The 17,420-nt window shown below is 45.3% G+C and overlaps 1 protein-coding gene across 5 annotated transcripts in view; it reads right to left on the bottom strand.

Annotated features, from left to right (window-relative positions):
• LOC311042677 (nuclear factor of activated T-cells, cytoplasmic 1-like) overlaps positions 1 to 17,420 on the bottom strand; it is a 75,188-nt gene that overhangs the window by 23,882 nt on the left and 33,886 nt on the right. For 3 of the 5 annotated variants that reach the window (XM_084053568.1, XM_084053571.1, XM_084053569.1), the window contains exons 7-8: positions 10,643 to 10,698; positions 7,775 to 7,907 (exon numbers count right to left, since the gene is read on the bottom strand). The exons of 1 other annotated variant lie outside the window; for it this stretch is intronic. In XM_084053568.1, the coding sequence (XP_083909694.1) occupies positions 7,775 to 7,907; positions 10,643 to 10,698 (189 nt within the window). Of the gene's footprint in view, positions 1 to 7,374; positions 7,475 to 7,774; positions 7,908 to 10,642; positions 10,699 to 17,420 lie in introns of those variants that run through there. One more of the 5 variants, XM_084053572.1, reaches the window with a different exon arrangement.

The raw sequence follows: 17,420 nt of genomic DNA, 5'->3' as shown, positions 1-17,420 counted from the left end.
TTTTTTGGTACTAGTCAAGTCTCAAGTTATTCAAGACCATGTCCATGTCAAGTCACTGAAGTCCTGATTTTTTGCGACTTAAGTTCATCTCAAGCCCAAGTCGCAGGTTGAGTTCGACACTCAAACAAAGGCAGAGCTGTGTGCAAAAGCAGTTGGCTAAACTAGGCCTGTGATAGTGATACATTTACAAGTTAATGTATCACAACTATGTCATGTCTCACAACACAGGTGTCAAGACTCATAGTCATGATTTTTGTCTCAAGTCTGCTGACAGTGAGCATATAGTCCTGTTTGTAATCAAGACCAGTTTTTGTGGTGTGGCACTGGGGGGGCTAGTCATCTAGAACGGTGTTGTTCTTCATCTATGTACAATGTATGTATGTATGTATGTATGTATGTATGTATGTATGTATGTATGTATGTATGTATGTATGTATGTATGTATGTATGTATGTATGTATGTATGTGTGTATGTGTGTGTGTGTGTATGTATGTATGTATGTATGTATGTATGTATGTATGCATGCATGTATGTATGTATGTATGTATGTATGTATGTATGTATTGTATGTATGTATGTATGTATGTATGTATGTATGTATGTATGTGTGTGTGTATGCATGTGTGTATGTATGTATGTATGTATGTATGTATGTATGTATGTATGTATGTATGTATGTATGTATGTATGTATGTAGAATACAGTACATGTATTTATTGTGTTTATTTATGTATTTATATATGTATTTATATATGTATGTATGTACTTATGTATGTATGTTCCCCCAAAAGTAGACCATCTTTAGGTCCCCACCAATCACAGCAAACTACACAGATCAGCTGCTGCTGCTGCTACACCAATAACAGCTCACTTCCGGCTGCTTAAGCTCATGTTAGCACAGCAGCACATCATTGATGCTTCACTTACAAACCGCACACATATTTAAAAAAAATCTAAACTATGATATTCTGCATATATAATCATACATCACAACTCAACCTATACTATTTGCCAGCTAGTGATGAGTGTGGAGGGATGGAGAGGGGGAGAAACCCTGACTCTAAGAAAACCAGAGCACACTGGTGAGTTATTGTAACTATGAGTACACATGCTCGGTCTGTGCCAGGACGCTGCTAATAGGGCAGTATTAAGATACCCAGATGGATAGCAAAGGCTTCTGAGTCACAATACGCATACTGTTTCTATTTCTGCACATTGTTAAAACGTGTTAATGGGTGTGGTGAGTGTTTCATGCCAATCATAAGTGTTTTTGGCTAAATTCACTTCAGCTGACATTTACTCACAGGCCTGCAGATGTCAATGTGAATAAGACGCTTGTTTAATTCTTTGCGTTTGTGCTAAAACACAATAGGACTTTTGAAAGATAAAAGTTTGCGTTCCAAGTCCAAAAGTTTATGATGTGCATAAACTTTTAGTGTGGAAGATGAAAAAAAGAAAAGAAAAAGACATAATTTGGTCAGTGGTTTGTTATTTTTGCGGGCAGGAGACATCACACCTCCTGTCCTCCGGGGCTCAAGCCGAGGTGCTGTGATTACCCAGCAGGGAGTGCATTTACGTCAGCCCTGTCTGCTTCCAGAGACCTGGGACCAGGTCTGGTGTCGCAGGGAGCATTGCAAAGTGAGTCTGCAGGATCTGTGGGGCCTACGCCCGCCAGCTTGGGAAATAACAAGCAAGTCACACACGTCCTCAGCTACAGTACTTCCCTAGTGTTTCTTTTGTCCCTTTCCCTTCATGGTGAAAAGATATAGCACAGTGCCACGGTGACACATGATGCAGCATGGTTGTGAGTTAAGTAAGAGTTGCAATGGTGAACCACTCCTCTGTGATTTCAGATGTCTTCGACATTGTATATACAGTACTGTAGCCGAAGAATTTAAATGTCTTCCTCGAAGTAGATTTTGTCTTAAAGCTACTGTAAAATCCTCTTCATTCTAAATGAATAATATTCATCTGAAAACAGGAACCGTGTTATCCTCTTCATTCTAAATGAATAATACTCATTTGAAAAAAGGAACCGTATTATGGTTCCTGTTTTCAATAAGCGCCTATAAGTACCTATAAGGAGCTATTTCCTCATATCCACAAGAGCGTCAGGTTTTGCCTTTCTTCTTGTAGATTGGTTTGGTTTCCCACGTGGGAGACCCCGTTCAAATCCAGGTGGTTACATAAAGGAGGACTTAATAGCAGCTGTAATAGTATAAGTGCAGCTTTATGCATTCATTAGCTGAGTTTTTAGTACGCGGCCGGTAGAGCGCTCGCCACTCGCCTTTGAATGGCAAGATTCCTAGGCCTGAGGTGTGTCGCTCCACCTCAGCAACACATCGCCCAGGGGGAAGCGCATTGCAAAGGGGATAGACACCATCGTTACTTGGTTGATACCGACAAGCCACATGATCTACCACTGAGTTACTTAGTTGAGCCGTGTGAAGCGCAAGTGCAAATCCTATTGTCATTTGTTTGTCCGTATATCTGTCTGCCAATATTATGTCAGCCAGAGGGTGCTGAAAAAGCCAAAACAAACCTCCGAGCTGAAACACAGCCACGCGCAGCTCAACTAATACACCTCTGTGTTGGCTTGTAATTCTACCAGAGATACTGCAGGTTTAGCTTTATGCATTTATCATCTATCAGGATTAGGAATGATAAATCAGAAATCTTTTAGCTCGAGACCCAAAAGAGAAATGTAATGTCTTGTCTCCCCGTGACCCAAACTAGTGAAAATAGCAGATTTACAAGCTCACAACGTGTCGCATCGCAACTCGTTGTGAGCTTGTAGATCGGCTGTTTTCACTTCTTCTTAAACATCTGTTTTCGAATTTATAGAATTTGTTAGATTTTTGCCATTTATCTATGAAATTATTTTGAAACATGTCAGAATGTGTTTTAAATTCATGGAAAAAAGGGGGATAATTACTCCCGACCCATAAAAATGGACCCGCGGCCCACAAATGGGTCCCGACCCACTGTCTGGGAAACAGTGCTATACACAGTAGTAAAACCCCCAGTGTTCATTGAGGACAAATGGAACCATACGTGTCCATTTCGTTACATTTGTGCATTCGCTGAGTGAAATTAACAGAGGCTTTTACGGTGTAATCAGCCTGGAAAATTGAATCACTCGCGTGTGATTGCCGTTTCTTTCCCCTCACTCATTCGCCCGATCTCAAAGCCTCTGTTCTGCTAGATAGATGAAGAAGAGAGAGAGGTCCTCCCTCCAGCACAATCCATCTGCGTGTCTCCCCTAGACGTTGTGAGTGAGAAGGGAAAGCAGATTCACCCTGTGAGTCCCATCTCCAGCTGGCTTCTATTTCCTCCCAACCTGTGGGTTATGGCCCACAGACAGTTGAAGCTCCACACATGTTTTCTCTCTCTTGTCTCTGGCAGTTTCCCCTCTGTCTGCTTGCATTAAACTGATCAGGTCTGATCTGGGTATTTATTGAGCACTGGTTTCCTCCGAGGGGAATGGCAGTTGGGTCCGAGCAGTGTGTGTGACGTGTGTGTGTGTGTGTGTGTGTGTGTGTGTGTGTGTGGCAGACACGGTTGGCGTGGGTTGGTTGTGTGGGTATATGAGAAGCTCGATGGCTGTGTCTCCCTGTATGTGTGTGTTTGGCCCTTCGTTGTTTATATCTGCGTTGGTGTGTTTTGACGGGAAGGGAGAGCACAGCAGACTAGTCTACATAGAGTTGTGGATTTTTTTGTGTGATCTTCACCACACGCAAAGGAGGATTGCAGCAAATGATTGGTTGTGATTTTTGATTTATTACCAACTGTTCTCTCAATCAGGGACTTGATGTCTCTGTGCACGAAATTAACCACTTTTGACCTGGCGCCCCTATTTTGAGGTGACATTTTTCAAAGATCTTAAAAAAATCCCACAATTAAAAATAATAATCAAACAAATAGCAGAAATATCAGATCTACAAGCTTGAGCTACAAGCTTGAGCTTGTAGATCTACTAATATTTGTGCTATTTAAAGTGTAAAATAGGCTTAAGTGGTTATGGTATTGATGCACTGGAGAGGGAGAGCACCAATGCCGTGCCGCTCGGGCAGTGTGGAGCTATGCTGACATTTAAAACGGGGCAGGTGGTAGTTCATTAACTCACAGGTGCCTAGCGCACCGTGTCCAACTGTGCAGGCAATCTGTCTGACGGCTGGTCGCCCCGCACACGCCGGGCCTCAAAGTGGGTGCGTCTGACACTGTCCAAAAACACAGACACGACTGAAACAAGCATAGTCCAGTGCAGCTTTGGGAGACATGACTGTGCAAATGTTTGGAGAGGGGAAGAAAAAAAACAAGCAAGCAATGTGTGGTTCATTAACTTTTCCTGCATGTGTCACACTTGGTCCTAAAGAACATGTTTCTCTTCTTTTCTTCCACCCCTGCCACTTCTCACGACCACAAAAACCAATGGTGAGGGGAATCGGCACCCGTTTGCGTTAAGAATAGAACTCGATATTGCAGAGGAATCTCCGGACGGCCTGTGAAAACAAAGGGATTCCGAGAAGTTCCTCACCCGAGCTTTGGTCAGTGCCAGCACGTTTGGCCTTTTCTTTGCTAAATGTGGTTTGTGAAGAAAGAAAAAACACAGTTTTCTCCATTTGAAGAGAAGAAAAGGGATCGACACGTCACGTCTTCACTCAACGCAAGAATAATTGGAAGGGAGCTTGGAAAAGCCAGGCTCACATAGGAGCCAGACAAAGACACTTGTAGCACTGTACATCTCAATATCTGAACCAGCTACTTAGGAACTACATCACACCAAACCACAACTGCTGTCGGCATAACGTCAGAGACATAACGAAACACTTTCAGAACCATTTCAATCTGACACGGGATAACGAACACAGGATGGTTGCTGATGGAAAGGTTAAAGTTGAGTCAACTAATGCACGGACAACTTTTCATAAAGGATTGTTGTTTGGAGAAAAGGCTTAAACTTGCGCTAATGACCAACTTCTAAGGGCATGTTTAAATCCTGTTTCTGACGGAATTCACAATGCATTGTTCTGCCGGTGTTTCAACTGGCCTCCACAGAACAAAGGATATTGTATATGCAATATGCAATATTGTACACAGGGTATGCGTGTCAGTCAAGCTTATCTCCCTCTGTCAACTTGGTTAGACGGAAATCAGAACTCATGTTTCCAGCACAGACATCTGATAATAATAATAGGCTACAACTCCAGTCTGGGGCGTGGCCAAGAGCGAGATAAAAATCAGACACTGTTTATACGGCTAAAACAATGCCGTCTTCTCAGAGAATTGCTTATCCTACATAAAATGGGGTAGAAAATCAACTAAAACTTCCCTCTTGGTGCTTGGGTTCAGTTTGAAGCTGTGTTAAATGCGCTCAGGTGTAAATAAGCTCTCAAGCTTTTTTTGCGTTTTATCCTTTTGACAGATTATGTACAAATATATGTTCTTATGTGCAATTTTGCCAATAAAAACATCAATCAATAAAATACAATGAAAAACTAACAATAAAATCAGGCTTGAGAGTTTCAGTATCGGCAGCAGCTCTGGATTGTCAACGGCAGCAAACGCCCCCACACACTTTCACACTTCATTGAGAGGACACGCACTATTGACAGAGAATAGCAAGATGGTCACATGACATGAATGGAAAAATAAGGTTGTTTTCACTAGCATCTGCGGCAAGTTGTTGGCCTCGTCCTTCCGCTGCTCAGGCAAGTTTGGCTATTTTAAGTGTGGGGTTTTGCCTTTTATAGATCAGCAGACAGCAGAGCGTGAAAAAGATGTACTTTCTAAACAGCTTCAGTGACCACAACTACGATAAAAGTGGGGCAGGGGCCGGAAGCCAGCCAGCCCCCCCACCCCACCCAACTCTTCACAAGGCGCGGGAGGAAGTGATGAAAGTAATGTGTGTAGTGTGTGTGCGTGTGTGTGTGTGTGTGTGTGTGTGTGTGTGTGTGTGTGTGTGTGTGTGTGTGTGTGTGTGTGTGTGTGTGTGTGTGTGTGTGTCTTTGTGTGATGTGCACCCTTCGAACTCTCCTCTCTTCCCCCAATACCTGGCCACAGTGTTGACTGTCTCTCCGTGCGTGTTTAAACACTTACTACACAGTGAAAACCCTCAAAAGTCAAACAGCCACACTAGGCTTCCCTTGTTCCCCGCTCTTCTATTCAAAACCATGAGTCTATTACAGTCATCATCATTCCCTTTCACTGTCTATTTACCCCCGATGACATCCTTTCATTTATATGGGTTAGTAATAACGGAGTACCTTCTTCACCCCGCTTTGTATGTTTAGCCTTAGATGACTATGACTGTTTAAACATGGCCCAGCCTATATTGTAATACTGTAAATAACTCCCAGTACACACACGCACACGCACACGCACACTGTGTACACACACACACACATGCTTAGCATATAAAAACCACACGTTTATAAGGGTGGTAAATCTCAAAATAGCACTCAATACTTTATGATTCATGGTCCCTTTGGCTGTGACACTAGTACGATAATTATGCTGCTGCATAAAGACATCGACCCCACTTGTGTGGTCCCATGTGTGGTTTGCTTGGCGGCGAGGGAACAACAAGTCATCTTTTAATTGGAATCATGTTTATCTCAGCGAAAATGACTTGAAGACAAGCAGTTATATGGCTGATAAGCCTCCCTTGGGCTCTCTTCTCTCCATCTGTATGTCATGTTGGTATATGGAGATGCTATATAAGGCCAGTTGGTCGGCCCCGTGCTGGTCCGGTTACTCAGAATCCATCATAGCAATCGGCCATCTCCAAATAGGGCCTCGTGTTTACTTTCTCTCAGAGGTTCGTCCAAAAGCCCGAATCACTGCTTATCTCCTCTGGACATAAATACATCTGTTCATAATCTGAGTGTCACATCTTATTAGCAGCTCTAGACTTAAAACACAGAGCATGCTTTTGCACCATTAGGCCCATTAGACACAGATCACAATGAAAACATGATACAATTGTTTCCCTTCTAATGGATTTCTGTGGTTATCGCAAGTATTTGACCCTGATGCTCAAAAATGGGTTATCAGGGGCCGACATTTCACCTGTGCCTATCGGCAGAGCTCAGCTGTGTTAATCTGGTCCTCTCTAAAAGAAGCAACTCTCCCAATCTTGACTGCACATTCCTCAGATTCCTGCGTTGAGGAGCCTGTAAACATGGACGCCGGGGACACGTGATGAGCATGCAGAGGTATTCCTGGATTTATCAGGTCGCTACATGAAGGAACAACGCCAAGGCGTCGCCCCAGCAGATGTGCGCGTGCGTATACGCGTGTGTCTGTCTGTGCACACACTCACACACAAGTATGCGTGTTAGTGAGCGGGGAGGTGCTGTGTGAGGTGCGGTGTGAGAGCCAGGGCGACGGGGATTGACTTCTCAATATCAACACCGGCCGGAGGCTCTGTCAGTCAGCAGGTACACCTCATCGCTGGGGAACGCAACGCCGCTGCAAAATAAACACACCTCACATATTCTGCTCTCACTCACAGGCCACGGTGAAGTGGGTGTTAAGAAAAAACGTGTAGGGGCGGGGGATTGGATTGAGGGCGCTACAAAAACCCTGAGGGATGCGGTAAACTTTGTCGGCAGGGATCTCTCAGGTTTTGGCGTGCAAAAGCCAAATGAACCCTGGTGATATATTTGAACATGTGACGCGGGAGGATCGCCCCACAGGTTTATCATCATGAACAGAATCACTTGGTGAACACATGGGTATGGTGATAGGAGACATGAGGAGCGTGATTACCATTAGGAGACAGGTAGGTGAAGCGCTGGTATTGGCTCCTCTTCCTCTTGCCGTTGCAGACGTAGAAGTTGACCTGCACCGGGCTGGATATCCTCTGGTTGCGGTAGGGAGGGATCTCGACCACGAGCGCATTCTGAGGAGAAATGCAAACCCACAAAGACAAGGCGGCGCTTTAGCACGAACCCACACAGGGATGAGGGATTTTTTACAAGCCACTGATAACATCGCGTCAGCGATAACGTGTGGTGTCTGCTGATCACGTTCCGTGTTTTGAAAAGCGCATGTGAGTGTAAATCACAGCAGGGTACCGTCCCCGCCATGTGCGAGCTCATTAATCAGCAGCCATGTTTATTTTGCAGTTGGCTCGCTGTCTCCCAGAGGTTGGCCTTTTAGCGAGCCAGCTGACGGAGTGGTCTAAATGAGTTTGTCTGGACAGTGTATAGGCACAGCACCCCCCCCTCCCCCACCCCCACCTTGAGGTTGGTACAGTGCCCCTGTTTGTGCGCGAGGGACACCCCCTGGGTAGCAACCTCGCCCCTGTGTGCAGCGGGAGAGCAGAGAGAGGAGGCCGACTTATTTGTTTTCACAGCCACGCGGCTCCCGGTGGAGAGCCTTGCTTGCTTATACCCCCCATCCCCCCACCTGGACGGACGTGAACTTTTGACTGCTTTCCAGACCTGATGAGAGGGGGCCAACAGGACGTGAGGGGAATGGATGTGAGGGGCTGTCTGCCTGTCTGTCTGTCTGTCTGAAAGCCTGATGCCTTGATGACTATAGCTGTATTGCTTTCTCTCTCTCTCTCTCTCTCTCTCTCTCTCTGGGGTCTAAACAGGCCAGAGTGGGGCCCAGTGACAGGATGCCGTTTTCTGTCAGTCAGCAGCACTGTGCATGGAGAACGGTGGCTGGTGTGTGGTGTGTGTGTGTGTGTGTGTGTGTGTGTGTGTGTGTGTGTGTGTGTGTGTGTGTGTGTGTGGGGGGGTGTGGGGGGTGTCAAGGTAGTGGTGGGGCGGTTGTAAGTATGTGTGTATGTCAGCAGGACGGGGTAAGCGGTGGGGTGGGGGTGTTAGTCTGTCTACGTCCTTACACCCAGTCTGCCCCCAAACGATGACGACAAAACACAAAAAAAAAACACACACACAGGTGTCTGTTTGTGCATTTGCACCCTTTCTCCAACCCCGACCGTTAAAGCTGGCACGCTCCGAACAGCAATAAAAACACCAGCAGGCGGGCAGGCAGGAAGAGGTGACCTGGTGACAGTAGCACGGGACAGTGGCCAGCTCTCTCTCTCTCTCTCTCTCTCCCCCCCCCCACCCCCCACCGGTTTGTTGGAGCTACAAATAAGCACACTGTACTATTGGTCTTTTATCTACCTCACCTCCACCCGCCCCCACAGCTACCCCCGCCTGAGCCCTATACACCCACGCTAAAAATGTTCCAACATCTGGGACTCCAGACCGTACGTACCGCCAGCCAGCCCTGCAGGCCAATTAGGCATCAGAGAGAGTCTGCATTTAACCCTCCTGATGCAACGAGGCCTTCATCTGAATCAAATAACGGCAGCGTCCGAAAAACCAAACAAATAAAGAAAAGAAAAAAACGACTCAAGTTGCATGTGCGCCTCTAGAATCCGTGCAACGTGTAAATCGCCGCAGTTAGTTCAGAGAAAAAAAGGGTGACGACTAACAGACTAAAACAGTCTGATGAGAGGTGCCGTTGGCGTTTCAGAACGCATTGTCATCATCACACACGAGCAAACAGCACCGTACGGTTTTGCTGTTCTTACAAATAGGCTGCATGTATCTCATGCATTGAAAGCAGAACCCACTAACGAACCTCCACCAAACGTCTCAGACTGCTTGGTTTAATTAACTCCAGAGCACCAGCAGCCCTTCTGTGACACGTACAACAACACTCGCCATTCCTCTCTCTTGACGATTCCCCTTTGCATTTTCTTTTTTTTTTACAACACAATCTAATGTGTGACTGGGCGTCAGGAGAGGCGCGCTGCACTGGTTTATTTTCTCATTTCCGCTCTCATGAAAACAGCAGGTAAAAGGCAGGGGCCTTAATCCACTCTTGGCGGATCCAAGGCCAGGACACGGGGCTCATGCACAGTGTTTTGAGTCCAACTCCCTCCCTGCACCACACGTCACTGTGAACTAAACGTCTGGCTATGCTTGGACGGCTGTAGTGTGAGTGGGTGCATAGTAAAATCCGAGTGTTGATTTAACTCTTAAGGCTCACAGTCCGATGTTTATTGGTCAATCGCATCTGAAAAAACACCCAGCAGGGGTTCTGATTTTTTTTAAAAGACTAACCATCGCAGCCACTCGTCTGACGGCAATCCCGGAGTAGGTATGCAGGTCATAGAGAAGCGTGTATTTGTTTTAAATTGTTGCTGTCCTTTTTTTTATGTGAGAAAGTCGCATGCAGTGTGCAAGGGGTTTTGGAGAGTAAAACCTTACCCTTATAGGTCCTTTTAAAATAGTATGCATATTTGTGTGTGACTGTGTATGTCTGTCCCCTATGTATATTTATGTGCCGTATGCATACTTCCATGCATTTATGCCGTTGTGGGTGCTTGCATGTGTGTTTGTGAATATCGGTGACAGATATAATATAGCCAGTGGAATCAGGGTTTACGTCATGCAGGCAGCTGAGGACAAGAGATTTAGTGAAAATTCCATCCAGGGTTGCATGGCCTCGTCAACACGGACTGCGTCGCCAGTAGTAATATCTTAGCAAAGATTACATCATTACAGCGGGGCAGATGAGAGAGAGGGAGGCGATGAGAGTGCGGGGGAAGGTTGGATTGGAGAGGACACTAATGCTCGTGGACGGACGGTGCTGATGATGATGTGTACTTACAGATTTGGCTGAGTCCTTGTCGACTTTCGCCTCTGCCTCCCAAAGGTGATGGCCATCTATATTGACATAGGAATAATGGTGATTAGGGAAGATATTTAGCTCAACGATTCACCATGAAGAACAACATAGGCTGCAAAGAGACAATTGCACATACAGTCATTTCGACACTGTCCTCAGTGGGTCAATTTGGTTACATTTGTACACTCTTGAGGTTACAATTGCATAAAATGAACACTGATGATTTTACTGTGTATTTTACATACATCAAATCACATTGATGCTTTACACTGAATAAGAGATCATCTTTAGTCTGTGTTTTTCATGTTAAGATTAAGTCCCCGTGTCTTGTAGGCAAATAGAGACACAATGGATAGTTCTCTTTCCATTTAATATCCAGTATTCAACATCATAAGGAAGGCCCACTACTTCTCCCAATGCGTTTCTTATTCATGGTATATTCTGCTCTATTTTTGGCACCCCTTTAAAATCCTCTATTCTTAACTCGGCTTTGTTAAAAAAAAGAAGAAAAAAAGAAAAGTCATGCTTTCATTTGTTCTCTCTTTTTCTGTCATCTTTGAGCTTGTTGTGGTGAGGAGGCTTCCCTCGCTGCCATGCAATAAAAAGGGCCTGTGAGCTACTGCAGCTGTCGAGGAGCCTGTAGAAGCTCAGCTTGCATTCTTTGGCTTTTCCCTGTGATTTCATGCCACACCTTAGCGAACAGACGGGCCTGGGCTCTGCTAGGGCAATCAGCACCGACCACACGGCCATTTTTTTTTCTTCTTCTTCTTTTTTTTTTCTCTTCCCTTGCAGTGCCAATGACTCATTAGCACTGTCAGAAATAGAAGCGACACAGAGCAGCCTTTGTGTCTGACCGTGGCACAGTATGGTCGAATAGCTGGGGGTTTGAGTGAGTCAGTGTGGCACAGCCACAGTGGCACGGCTTCATGATGTCTTTATGGACGCGCTGCTAGCGAAGCCATACCGAACTGTACACCGCAGAGAGAGAGAGGCGAGCTCTCAGACAAACCATGATAAGAGTCACTGTACAAAGAAACTGACAGCCGGGGGTTGAGAGGATCTGGTAGATGTTAAAGCCATTTCGTTACACAACAGTGTTTTTCACATCACGCACAGATCTAAGGAATAAAAAGATCCCAGTCGCAGTTGGCCCGTTATTATTGAACCGTGTGTGTGTGTGTGTGTGTGTGTGTGTGTGTGTGTGTGTGTGTGTGTGTGTGTGTGTGTGTGTGTGTGTGTGTGTGTGTGTGTGGCGGGGGGGGGGGGGGGGGTGGGTGTGTGAGTACCGTAAATGTATGTGAGTGGGGGGGCTGGTGGTCAACTTTATGATTCAGAGTGAACATCACTGCATATCACTTTCCAAAATGGTTATATTAAAACCACACGAAACGGAAAGAACAGAAAGTGAAAAGGAAATCAAAGCTCTCTTTTTTTTCCTCGCAAATATTTATTTATCTAAACTTTGTAAAAGGATCCGCACATATGGAGAAACGTACAGAAACGTTCACTGGCGTGGTGTAGAGAGAACACATACTGTGCAGCTGTGATCCACGCTGCTGTGTATGCCCACAGGGTCACGCACCTGGCACGTGATCGCGCCCGGTGATAGCATGTGCAGGTGAGGGTGTGACGAGCCACTCGGAAGGAGGTAAACATGACGGTGTGAGGTGACTGAGACCATTGACGGGAAAGGAGAGTGAGCATTGAAGGAGAGAAGGTCAGAGAGAGAGAGAGAGAGAGAGAGAGAGAGAGAGAGAGAGAGAGAGAGAGAGAGAGAGAGAGAGAGACGCACAAGGAGAGATGATCATTCCTCAAGTTACGTCTAGGGCAATGGGGAGGGAATCACGGCCGCCTCCACACCGGGAGTCTCTCCAAAGAGGGAAACCTTAGACTCTGACGTCAACCTTTCGACCAGTAAACATGTTTTTCAAGCTTTTCGTCCTTCCTTCCTTCCTGTCTCTCTCCCTCTCTTTACCTTTCTCTATATCTCACCGTCCCGCAACTCCCATCTTCATCTGTCTATTAACTGCTCTGTCAGAATAACCAAAAGTAACCTCCTCTTCTGTTTTTCACCTCAGCCCTGTAGTGGGATGCTGCCACATGTGGCATACCTTTGCAAGTCAGAGAGTGCCGTAGGACTGATAACCGCAGAACTTTCCGCTTGCTCCTTCCCTGCAACATCTGCAAAACACGTCTGTTCCCGACAACACCTCCTTCTTCACAGAGCCTCCGCCCACACATAGCACACACACACACACACACACACACACACACACACACACACACACACACACAGTCGCACACACACACACACACACACACACACACACACACACACACACACACACACACACACACATACACACGCACACGCGCACACACACTCACGCATATGCGTGCACAGATAGAGCTACAGCACCCTTGAAGCACACACATGCATGCAGATGCATGCACACGCACACAGCCACTCAACCGTTGGGTTTTTACAGTTTTTCCTGTCCTCTTTCGATTCCATCGATTGGAGCTCCTCATATTTAGTAAACTCCCTGCATAAAATCAACTATACAGTGGTGCACACATGTGCAGGAATGCACACATGCAAGCATGCTTGCACACACACACACACACACACATCCACTCACTCACAGACAGACACGTATAAACACACACACACACACACACACACACACACACACACACACACACACACACACACACACACACACACACACACACACACACACACACACACACACACACACACACACACACACACACACACACACACACAATTGTCTGGCATTGTCTGTGTGCTCAAGGGTGAATGGACCAGCTGTCTGTTGCTGCACATGACTCAGTTGTCAAAAAAAGAGTCCACAAAGTCTCAACACTAATGCAGACAACCAGCAGGATAACATGCTCATTCATCAGGTCATTAGACAGCGCTGTGCACTGGGTGAGGTTTTCTACCATTTGAACCACAATTAAAAACATTCTCCGGGACTCAATGTTATTTCATTTCTTGGCAACAATTGTTGTTTATTTAGTAATAACACAGCAACCACGTTGCTCTTAAATAGCACATAAACAAATCCTCCCATTTGTTTTATTTTCGTTGATTGCTTGGCCCTGGTAAGTGGAGAAAGACGCAGTACAACCACAGCGCACAGTAAGACCACTCATGTATTAAGGAGCCACTGTTAGCTAATCATAGACATCCTTGTCCTTGTGGCGACCTTGGAGGCTCTTTTTTTTTTTTACGCCAGTGACCGGAGGTGCATTCTCCTCCTACCAGAAACGTGAGGAAAGGGGCGTTCCAAAAACATAACAACTAATGCTGGCCAAAGAATGTTCACTTTGGTGGTTTTGGGAATGGAAAATATGATTCAGGCAGGCTTAATTGTGGAGGCTCTCTTTCTCTCTTGAAACAATCCAGCCTTATTCTGTAGCTCTGTCTCTTTTCCAGAGATGTTTTTTTTTTCTTCGTTTTTCACATTTATATACAGAAAGTTTATTTTCCGTTTTGGAACCAGCGTCTTTGCTGCTGTTTCCTGGCTCGAACATAAAATACTGCACTAATTTTACATGCATATTTTCAGGGCAGTTACTTTGGGGCGCGGGACACAGAGCAAAGCCAAGGAGGTCAAAGGGGTTCCCTGATGACCCGGACCAGGGGTGAGTCCCGGCCCACTCTGAGACACATGAAACACCTGGCCCCTGCCATTCTGATGGCTGGTGCAACCTGAGATAGGCGCTAGTGAATCTGCTACAAATTAAAGAGACTTGAGTGGAAATGATGGCCTTGACTGTAGATGGAGAGAAAAGGGAGCATCTACTGCCGGCATCAAGCTGTAAACATGAAAACATTCAACAATGACGCAGGGAGAATAGTCCAGACCGCTTCTTCTTGCAAATAAGACAGACGTCAAAGTCCTTGATCTATTCTGCATCGAGTAGACGTGGACCTTGAAAAATACATCAAAAGACGTTTGCCTGTGGAGTACATCATCCACCTGTAGATGTCTGATGTATTACTGCTGCTGCAATATCTGAGCAAACCAGAAGAAAATAATTGTATTCTTCTGTACTCAAACACAACATGTAACCCACTAAAGAAATCTTGAACCTTGAATGCTATTTGGCATACAGTATGAAGTGACATGTTTTGTACTTTACTCACAGCAGATGATACCCATATCATAAACTGAATCACATTAGTACTTTTAGACATTGCAACATACAACACGCATAATAAGTAGTCAGGTCAGTAGTCAGGTCCGCATGCCCATAATAATAACTGCTTGTTGGGGCGCCGATAGCCGAGTGGTCAAGGTGCGTACTACACGGGCTCTGATGCGGGCAAGTCCCGGGTTCGATTACCAAGCCGGGTTTGCATGTCACTTCCCCGACTCTCCCTGTTCCCAGTCAATCTTTGCTGGGGACTATCAACCCCCCTCCCCCCGCTAAATTAGCCATAAAAGTAGCACAGGAATGTGTTTACCAGCTGTATATCGTCACCACTGTCTGCCTCCCTGTCTCTATCATACACATTCATTATCTACCGTCATCCACTTTTCTCTCCGATTTCTGTCATTCAAATTCAACGCAATTAGCAATGTGCAGTTGTCTCTAAAGGACAAAGCAATCTTTATCATCTTCATCAATAAGAACACGCCTACTTCATGAAAACAATGTTGGTGTGAGTAAGGACATCCACTGAAAAATATATGTTTTCTATTATGCATAGATTATCATCAACTACAATGCAACATTCAGGAGTTGGCATTCCATGTCTGGAGCCTTGGGTTGTGCCAAAGCGAATGCAGGAATCTCCTGGCGGAGCTCAGAAAACCACAGTGCACAGATCAGATCTGGATCATAAGGCTGGAGGTTGATTTCATGCTGCTGCTACGGCATTACACTAATTTCACACCATGGCACTCCGTGTTCTGAAAAAGCGGCGCGGTGCCATGTAGGTTAGATTTTTTACAAAAACAACAACAAAACAGAAAGGCAGACATTTTGTTAACCACATACTGTAAGGCCTACAGTACATTATGTACTTCTTTGTATAACAAATAGATACAATAGCTGTTCTACAAGCTCACAATGAATGTGTCACTTCACAACACATTGTGAGCTTGTAGTTCAGCTATTTTGGGATGCCAGGGTTAATGTTGTTAACATGCTTATTTATTTTTTGGGGTTAAATTGTGCTATTAACATGAATTGAAATCATAGACTGTAAAAACGAAATGGACAAAGTTACGCCCATAGACTGAAAAAATGAGCCTATTTTTCAACTATTTCAAATCCGCCATCTTTCTATATCAGGTCCGAATATGCAAATAAGAAAACGGAAATTAATGAATGCTATTGGTTGGGACCAGAGCGGGGGTGGGGAATGAATGCTATTGGTTGTGTAGCTTGTCAATCAAATCATCACAAGGTAGCCATGCCCCTCCTACAGCATACCCTACTTTATATCAATTTAAAAATAAATGGGACCATAATTTACCAAAACGCATATCATGGTGATTGAAAGAAGACTTTAAACTAGCGACTGGAAGCATATTGTATTTATGACAATGTTTATTAAGGTAAGAAAATCAAGTGTAAAGTTCAGCAAAAACCCATCCGCTTGAATGGATATAAATTCTTTCCGACACCAGCAGGGGTGAAACAGCGAGACTACAGGCCATTCATATGAACTGTCACTTCCTATACAGCCTCAATTTACAACTCAGAAGCTGGGCCCTTGATTCAAATACATCAGACAGAAATGGATGTATTAAATTCAGTCTGACCATAAGAAAGGATAAAACACATCCCCACTGGTGAGAAGAAAATGTATCACCAGAAGGGGGATATCAAAAGCAGAGGCATGGATTCCTCCTCCCCAGCAAGTCCAAACCCTGCAGTATCTGTATCTAAGAGTGGGCGGTGATTTCACGCTCCTGCCGTGGCATTACGCTGAATTCACACCATGACCGGCATTCCACTTCCGCGTGGTTCCATCCATTGTCTATTGCGTGGAGCGATTTCTTTACGACATGAGGTGGAGCCAGCAAAAAACGCGGTGAAAATACGTACAAACCAAGGAGACATGGGGCGTGTTTCAGACATTTTGTACACACCCGTTTAGCAGAAAAACATTTAAGAGTAAATCCACTAACACTGTTGGGTGTGAATTCGGCGTTAGGGTGTTCTCACAATAGTGACACTCCTAGCCCCAGGTGGAGGTGGAGGTTGGAGGACAGTCTAGATATCTCACTCGTACGATAGCTGGATCACAACCTGAGAATGTGTGTAGACCTGCCCGAGGCTCAGCTGCTGGAGCATGGTGAATAAACAAGACGGCTACACTGCAAAAATCCTGAATGTTATTTTAACTCTGAGTGGGAGAAAAAAATCTAGCCTCAGAGATCAATTAAACCTCAGGGTTTTTGTAGTGTATAATACACTCTAGCTGGTTAGTTCAGAGTAGTATTTTTAGTAGTTTGTTTCTTAACTATGAATGAGGGCCCTGTTGTGGGGTATTTGTTGGTGGGGTATCAGAGTCCTGAGTGGAGGGAGGTGGTCTGACACACAGTGTACAGTAGCATGAGATCTCCCTAAAGTGCTAGTTGTGTCGTAGTCTAGGCTAACTTTCTCCCCTGTTGTATAGTCCTGCAGGCAGTCCTCCAGTCGGACCAGATGTAAAAACTATCCCACTCACCAGGGAATTCCCTCCCCTTCCCTCCCCCCTATACCCTCTGAG

The sequence above is a fragment of the Gymnoscopelus microlampas genome (assembly GCF_963454915.1).
Source record: "Gymnoscopelus microlampas genome assembly, chromosome: 3".
Taxonomy (NCBI): domain Eukaryota; kingdom Metazoa; phylum Chordata; class Actinopteri; order Myctophiformes; family Myctophidae; genus Gymnoscopelus; species Gymnoscopelus microlampas.
Note: the sequence above shows the minus strand (reverse complement) of the source record. Positions and strands in the feature narration are given on the sequence as shown.